General features: G+C 48.0%; 2 protein-coding genes across 2 annotated transcripts; both read right to left on the reverse strand.

Annotated features, from left to right (window-relative positions):
• Positions 1-1301: 1301 nt before the first annotated feature.
• CCR75_007019 (uncharacterized protein) lies at positions 1302-2777 on the reverse strand (the record flags this gene model as incomplete). Its single annotated transcript, XM_067965083.1, has 1 exon — positions 1302-2777. The coding sequence occupies one exon, from the start codon at positions 2775-2777 to the stop codon at positions 1302-1304; it is 1476 nt and encodes a 491-aa protein (XP_067815932.1).
• Positions 2778-3189: 412 nt separating this feature from the next.
• CCR75_007020 (uncharacterized protein) lies at positions 3190-5070 on the reverse strand (the record flags this gene model as incomplete). The annotated part of the gene is made up of 1 exon (XM_067965084.1): positions 3190-5070. One exon carries the CDS (start codon positions 5068-5070, stop codon positions 3190-3192), a length of 1881 nt encoding a protein of 626 aa, XP_067815970.1.
• Between the last annotated feature and the right edge of the window lie 3638 nt (positions 5071-8708).

The following is an 8708-nucleotide window of genomic DNA, read 5'->3' on the forward strand; positions in this document are numbered from 1 at the left end:
GGGGGATGGTGTAACGGGCTAAAGTTGCCCTAATGTTACACAGTCCCCGTTAAGTACACTTGGTGTACTTAAGGGGATGGTCAATTACTAAATAATAGTAATTAGACCCAGCACTCGGGTGTGGTGCACATTTGTGACCAACCCTTGTGTATGTGATGCACATGGGTGCATTCACATTAGGAGGGATGACGCCCAGCGTCATCCGTGATGACGGCTAGCGTCATCCGTTACGCGAGGTATCTAGAAAGATACGCTCGCAATACATATTAAGTGTTATCTATAGAGATGACATTTTAATTGGTAAAAATAGGTATTTATATTTAATACGATTAAATATAAATCAGTCTGAAAACTACTTCCTACTTGGTAAGTGCGCACGAGGAGCCGGATTACCGCTCCCGTGACGACACTTAACCAGAGTACTTAGTTTTTTGGGTGAGGTCGCTTACGCGCCCACCACAACTACCTCACTGCACGCAAGAGAAGCAGGTAGACCGCTTCCTCGCTGAGCAATGGTGTGTGTCTAAGTAAAGCGTGGCCGCATTATGACGTGCCCGCCTACAGGTGGCGGCAAAGTAGTATGCGTCTTGGCTTTTTGTTCGGCGTCGTTCGGTACCCCGCTTCCGTCTGCAGTGCCCGTGTTCGTTCAGTCGGTCTCCCGTGCCTTTGTTGGAGTCAGAGTCGTCACTCTCTTCGTCCATGCGCCTCTTCATCCCCAAATACTGCTCCGGTATGTAGGTGTTTTCTTCTTTACGTAATGGTTGCTACGGATTTCGTACCTTCGCAAGTTCCTTAGTCGGCTTCGTTCCCGGAGGTTTCCCTGTCGCTGCACGAAGATAGTCATATGTTTAGGGACACCCTTCTCCTTTTTACTGGACTCGGAACCTTTGCAAGGTTACTCCCAGTCGCCACATTTGTTTGCTAAGCGGTCGTTCGATGTTCTCGATCGTCGCTAATTAGAAAGTAGCAAAGATGGTTGCAGATCTCAAGACTTTTGCTAATATCACGACACAAGACAACTTGTGTACGAATATATTCGACACATGGATTGAAAGCTACTACTCAGTCCGTAGTGTCAATACTACGCTAATAGGTTTTGTTTTTTGTAAGCTGACAGTGAAAATATACTGATTGAACTCAATAAGCTTTAAAGAAAATAATAAAAAACATCAAAAACGCACACACGAAGAAACCTTACGTGACAGCCAGCACCACAGCAGCAACGTATTTGATCTCGTACCTGAAAACTGCTATCAAATGATTATTTTTTGACTTCATGACATATGGGTCGCTGCTCTAGCTTATAAGTATCGAATGCCGCCATCACGCATAATCTCACGCTGCCGCTTTTGATTTCTCCTATAGCTCACGACAACACCGAACGCCGCCACAAATACAACGACTAAAACAATCACACCAGCCATACCGGCAGCAGAGATCCCACCTGAAGTATCAGCTGTGTTTGATTGATTGCTAATAATTTGTGAAACATTAGGCGATGGTGGCGTATCTTTAGAGTTTGCTTCACTGGGAGTTTCAGTCGTTGGCGTGTCATCAGGTGCCACATCTGTCGATGATTCAGGCGCTGCCTGATTTGAAAATTGTGACCCGGTATCCAAGCTTGCCTTCACTTTTCCAGGCGCCATATCATTCGAATTTGAAGATACTGTGTCCAATTTTGACGCATCATCTGACAATTCTGCGGTATCCATCTTCTTGTCGGTCTTTAAAGCAGCTGGAGAGTCTGAATTAGACTTTTCACTAGGCTTCTCGAAAGAGCCTATTGGTTTTTGCAATGGAGCTTCTTCATCTTCGGATATATTGATTTCAGAAACTGTTTTCGGTGAAATTTGCTTCGGCGAGAAATCGGCCAAACCTTGCTTTGTCTCACCAGCACTAATCGAGACTGAATTTGACTTACCGGATGAACCAGGTGTCGGCTTAGATGATGTTTCTGAAGCATCAGGAGGCGAGCTGGGTAATGTTGACGATGAGGAAGGCGTGGAAGATTTGGATGGATTCTTCGTCGTGATGTCCTCGCTTAACGGAGAAGGCCCATCAGTCGTGGCCGTCTGTTCCTTCAATCTCGTGAGTTTTTCTTCCTTAAAGCTTGCAGCCGATCCATTTGCAATAGCACGCGCAGTATCAACCAATATCGTCTGAATATCAGCCGCGTAAGATGGGTACACTTCATACGTTAACTTCGCCACTGGGATGGGCGCGATCGGATTATTCGCGGCGTCTCCCTCAACAATACACAAGCCTTGTAAACCTTTCGTGCCGGATGGACATTTAGAGGCCATTTCAGCGTGAATATACCACGGGGACGATCCATCATTGCCAGCAGGAGCGTACTTGCAAACCACCAAGTCTCCGCCTGGACATTCCGCCTTGGCACATCCAATGCTGGTAGTCGAAGCCCACAAAACCTGCGAATACGAGTCATAAGTGCCTGCTCCAACGGGCACACCCGTCGCACCAGGTTGCGTGATAGTCTTCAGAGTCGTCTGGGACTTTTTCACGACCCACTGCTGAATGGCCTCGTCAATTAGCGACGCTGAGTTGGTCGACGTCGACTGGTACATATTCATACCCGGTACTGTAGATGCCGAGCATTGAGCGGCCGTGGAAGCAGCAGACGAGGCCAGGTCTGCACTCCACCCAACGCGACGCATGTTCCCAGCGGCCCACGGTAGACCTGTGGAACGAAAAAAGTTGTGGCGATCAATCCAAATGGCCTGGTCCTCGGCACTGAAGCTCTCGACATGCGCGTTCATGGTCAAGAGTGCGACCACTAAAACTGCCAACATGTTCCGCCACGCTACTCACGGGTAGTTCTCAAATCGTTGAGTGTTTAATTGCAGCGACTGACGCAGAGGTTGGACAGCACTGACTCTGTTAAGAGCACTCGCGGTTTTAAATACCCTAAGTAAAACGATTTCAGGAAAAAGCATAGCCACTGGTTTTTCATTGTTAAAATTAAAGTAAAGGACGTTTTCTGTTTATTATGTCGGTAAGAAGGGGGTCTACCGTCTGTACCACAAGTACAACAGTCGTGCATAAACGCAGCGAAAGGGTAGAGTGGTCAAGGGTTCGCTAAAGTACGAAAAAAAAACAAGAGCAACGGGTTCGCAATTCGCTACATCGGCTCGTCTCATTAAGCCGACTCTTTAAAAATAGATCAGAGACTTAAATGATTTCGATACTGTCACGTCTGGTTCTCTTTTGCTGGTTCTTGCGGTAGCTGGCAAACACAGCAACGGCGGCCACGGCCACAATTCCAGCCACAATGATTCCGGCGATAGTCGCAGGACTTAACACTGCATCGGTCGGGGCGTCGGATGCGGGAAATGTTGTGAGAGTAGAGTTTGTAGTCAAAGCAAGCTGCTCGACCGGCGAATTCTCCGTCAAGGTCGGGTCGGCCAACGGCTCTATTTCTTGATTCTCAAAATAGGAGCCAGTGGCCATGCTAGGCTTTACAGTACCAGATTCCGGATCTGTTAGGACCCCGGAGGCTGCCGTAGAAGCATCTCCATACAAAATTTCTTGATCCGGCGTTTCCGGACTACCAGGCAACGATTCCGTTGTTGTGCCTGTTAAAGTATCCGTTAAATCGTATGAATTCGTAGAAGTTGTGGTCCCCGTTCCAGTGGATGAACCCGCACATGATTCGAGTTGCAAGACTTCATCCTCGAGAGCAGGTGTGTCTGTTGAATCAGTGATATCTGAAACGAGCAAGTCGTCTGATCCAGAGCCCACCGGGTGGATCGTAGTCACGGGTGCTGCTCCTGGAGCATCTCTCGTCTTCGCTGCCTCTAGAATAGCCGACATGATGTCGGAAATAAACGTCGGGTACACCTGATGCGTCCATTGACCTTTTGGAATTGGGGCAATCAGACCGTTGTTCGGATCATCCTTTACAAGACAAAGGCCATGATCGGCACTGGTTTCCGATGGACACTGCGTTGCTTGGGAGTCGTGAATAAACCATGCCGACGAGCCGTCGTTTCCAGGAGGAGAGTACTCGCACGCGACCATCGATTTATCCGAGCAAGTGGCCATGGCGCATCCAACCGCTGTCGTCGACGCCCACACGACTTGTGTGTACGAGTTGTATAAACCTGCACCCACATTGCTGCCTTTCTCTGCTGGCGGCACCACAGTTCCAATGTTCGAAAGCGCTGGTTCGACAACCCAAGCATTAATTGCTTCATCTAAAAGGGCTGAGGCATCCGTCGTCGTTGACTCGTACACGTTTATACCTGTCGCAGTTGTCGCCGTGCAGCTGGCAGCCGCAGCGGCAGCGTCTTGCGCGAGTTTGTCGTTCCAATTCATTCGCTGCATATTTCCTGCCGACCACGGCAGGCCTGCCACCCTAAAAAAGTTGTGACGCTCAATCCAAATCGCCTTCTGCTCGTCCGTAAAGCTTCCATCGGACGTAGTCTGTTCAAGCGTCGCTGTCGAGTCCGTTTGCTCCGTCGAGTCCGTTTGCTCCGTCGAAAATTCGTCGGTCGCAGTGGTTTCTTCAATTGGTGTAGTATTTTTGACAGTCTCACTAAATGGCGTAGAGTAATCATTGGTGTTCGCAGAGTCTGATTCGGTCGGTGCAGTATCTCCTGCCGCCTCACTTATTGGTGTCGTGTAGTCGCCAGTGTTCGCAGTGTCTAATTCGGTTGATGCAGTATCTCCTGTCGCCTCACTTATTGGTGTGGTGTAATCACTGACTAATGACGACGTTGTATCGTCAGTTGAAACTGGTGTCAAGGTCTCTGTTCCTTCCAAGGGCTGAGTTGCATCCGAAGACGGATTGTTCAAGTCCGTTGTCAGACTTTCCTTCCAATCTGTGAGCGCCGTATCACTCATTTCCTCAGTCGAACTAGACGATTCCAGAGGTGTCTGCTCGGTTGTTTCGGCTGAAGTTGGTGAAACGAGTGGCATTTCCTCGGCCGTATCGGTCGAAGTTGGTGGCACCAGTGGCATTTGCTCTGGGCTTAATTCTGAGGATTCAGACGCGGTGCACACACTCAAGGTAGTGAGAACAGCTACGATAAAACTTGTTGGCACTTTCATTGCAGTGTTTCTTTATTAGAAATCTTTACAGTGAGTAAGCTAGTAATAGCGACCCTGAAGTGCGCAACGAACTATCAAAGCGTGTCGTCTATACGGACGCAAAGAACGTAAGTAGGGAATAGGTTGTACCACAGCCGTAAAGTCGAGTTGTATGCTCTGTCAATTGTAAAAAAAGACGGGATTGTTCCTAAAGAGTTTACAATCACCGGAAGCGGCAGTAATGGTTTGTCGAAAGAATAAACGAGTATCTGAACTTAGAGCCGTCGCAACAGTCGTGGACTGTCCAAAATTTCTGGTAGGGCACACAAAATTAAACTTGAGCAAAGAATACCACTGACAAATAGATGACGAATCATGCGATGGGGATGGGACCATTACTCGAGAGCCGGAGTGTCTGAAGATCCAATCACCGTTGGAACATGAATAAGGCGGGAGTCCAAATTAACTGGCCAAAACATGCTCTCTCTTTGGACTAGAAGGATGCTGGACAGGCTCACGCGCAACGTGACCTCCAACACAATCAGATGAAGAAGGCACACAAACCTCTAGGTGGGACCATCACGCGCTTGTTGCATTGAATTTTGAAACTTACAACTGGCCAAAATTGGTGCGCGTCGTAAAGGCTCCTACCATCTTATTACTATTTTGTTTTTTAGTCCAGGAATATTGTAAAAACGGTTCCTAGGGGTGATCGATCGCTCAAGAAGCATTTGTGGGAGATAGGCGGCTAAGGTATGGAGCCGGTTCCTACGCCACTAAATTCGTCATTGAATTGAACGCTCGAGAATGTAACTCAGCTGTAGAAGTTAAGGCCGTTAATAATAGAAGAAGAGTTAATCTTGAAATAGTGGCAATTTACTAGAAATGCCACTATCATACCACGGCAGACGTCATCATTCGGTATATTGAATCTCGGGCTTTTTTCATTGAAATATGCCAATTAAAAGATATTTATGTGCTGGCAATTTTTATGTCCGCAGGTTCAAAAAATCTTTCCGACGTACAGTTCAAGGTTTCCTTAGTTGATTGTTTACCCGGAATGCAATTATCTGTTCAGGTTGGCAATTAGCTTCGAGATAAGCTTTAAGATTAGATTGATATGGAGAGGTGATTGAATGAGTAGCTAAGTATAGGGAAGCCATCAAAAGAGTGTTGTACAAAAAGCGAGCTCGAATAAGACTTTGTTTATTAACAGCCAGCATATGGGGGCGTGAAATGAGTAAGCGAAGCAATTTCAGCTGCACTGGCGCAAAATTTCTTGTAAGCCATCAGTCATCGGTTGATGATATTTTTCGAGTTTTATCAGGATACGAATACAACAGTATCGCGCGGCCTTAAGCTGGCAAACTGTTCAATCGGCAATAAAACATTACCTGATTCGAGTCAAATTATAATCATAATTTAAAAATTATTGAAAGCCAATTGTCGTGCGGATACAAAAATAGTTTAAAAAGGCATGAAGTTGACTTGAAATTAAATTTTCAACATTGTGCTTTCAAATGTTTGTATGTTAGTGCTTACAATATATAGGTCGGAGGATGAGATTTAATAACCAGAGGCAGGCCTAAAGTAGCTGAAACGGGCCTTTTTAGTTTCCTTGTAATTGGCTAAAGTCGCCCTAACGTTACACAGTCCCCGTTAAGTACACTTGGTGTACTTCAGGGGATGGTCAATTACTAAATTATAGTAATAAGACCCAGCACACGGGTGTGGTGCACGTTTGTGACCAACCCTTGTGTATGTGATGCACATCGTGCATTCACATTAGAACGGATGACGCGTAGCGTCATCCATGATGACGGCTAGCGTCATCGTTACGCGAGGTATCTAGAAAGATGCGCTCGCAATACATATTAAGAGTTATCTATAGAGATGACATTTTGATTGGTAAAAATAGGTATCTATGTTTAGTTCGATTAAACATAAATCAGTCTGAAAACTACTTCCTACTTGGTAAGTGCGCACGAGGAGACGGAATACCGCTCCCGTGAAGACACTTAACCAAAGTACTTAGTGCGTTGGGTGAGGTCGCTAAATGCACCCACCACAACTATCTCGCTGCACGCAAGAGAAGCTGGTTAAACCGCTTCCTCGCTGAGCAATGACGTGTGTCTAAGTAGAGCGTGGCCGCATTACGACGTGCCCGCCTACACTTGGTAGCACTTGAAATCCTTCCCACGACCTGCATCTCTGCGTTTGTACGTGAGGATGAGCCTCAATATTGATTGGGCTCATTTTTCCCATCTCTCCGAACATCATCGGGAGGTGGCAGGGCACAAGGCGCAGGATCTTGGTGAACAAGCCCTGGCCAGGCTCCTGGGTAGTCCTCCGTAGCAACTTTGCTCAGTTGATGCAGGTTGTGGCATTCGTGCTCGGACAGCGGAGAGCAGCGTCCGAGGCACAGAGCCATACTGCGGCGGAGTCAGTCAGTCAGACTCAGGATGAGCTAAGGCATGAGCAGGCTTGGAGAAGGCTCTCAACAGGACTGTTGAGATGAATTCTGCACGGCCGCATCAGCCGAGGCCAATCCGAATGGACCCGCCCAAGTTCGATGGAACTGCAGCGCACACAATTGTCCACTGGCTTTTAGCCGTGGAACAATGCGGTGTCGTGCAGCTCATCGAGGACGACAGCCGGATGGCGTCGGACGCAATGTCGCACCTGCGCGGTAAGGCCTTAGAGTGAGCTTACTCGGCGTTTATGGCGTATAGAAAGGCGTTTCATTCATGGGCGATCTTTAAGAAAAAGATTCGCGCCATGTACCAGCCGCCGAACAACGAAGTGTTGCTTCAGGCGCGCTTCTTTGGAGCGCGACAGGCGAAGCGATCTCTGCAAGATTATGTGCGAGAGATGCACTCGCTGTCGGCGTACACTACCGTAGGTCCGATTCCGGAGCACATTAAGGTGTCCACGTTTATGAACGGACTACGGCATGACCCATTGCGACAGGCCCTTTTTAGAAAGGAGCCGTCGACGATGGAAGAGGGAATCCAAATTGTCCTCGTTGAGGAGCAATCCTACAACAGTGCCTCGGCAAGAGCTTGGTATAAGCCGTCGGCGAGAGGACAGATGCCAATCCCATGGAGTTGGGCAAGGTAGAAGTTGTCTGTTACAAATGCGGGCTCGCTGCTATGCCTGGGTCCCTGCTGGGGCAAAGATGCCCAGCAAGAGGACTCCCTTCCCAAAGAGCGATGACAAGAACCAGCGTGTGAGACACATGAGTTCTGCATCGACCACTGAGGGGTCGGGAAAAACAGGAGCGCAGTGGGGGCGGGTTGACCTACTGACGCGGACTCTGAAGCTACCCCTAAGGTCAGAGTTATCGAACAAATGGGTAGCATAGTCCCTGAGGTCTCGAAATTTCGGACCTCAACCCTGCTGATCTATAGCGCTCATGTAAGAGGCTATGACCAGGTGATGACCCTCCTAGTGGATTCGGGTGCATCACAAAATTTTGTGAAACTCGCGGCTCTAAGAAAGAGACCGGCGATATTTGAGTCGCTTTGCCAGGATGGCAAGCGAGAAGAGGCGACCGTTCGTTTAGCGAACGGCGCGCTCGTTAAGTCTGAGGGAGTTCAGGTAGAACTCGCCTTCAGCTTTAGTGACTTCTCTTGTAAAGAGAAGTTCACAGTGCTAGG

The sequence above is a fragment of the Bremia lactucae genome, linkage group LG7 (assembly GCF_004359215.1).
Source record: "Bremia lactucae strain SF5 linkage group LG7, whole genome shotgun sequence".
Lineage (NCBI taxonomy): Eukaryota > Oomycota > Peronosporomycetes > Peronosporales > Peronosporaceae > Bremia > Bremia lactucae.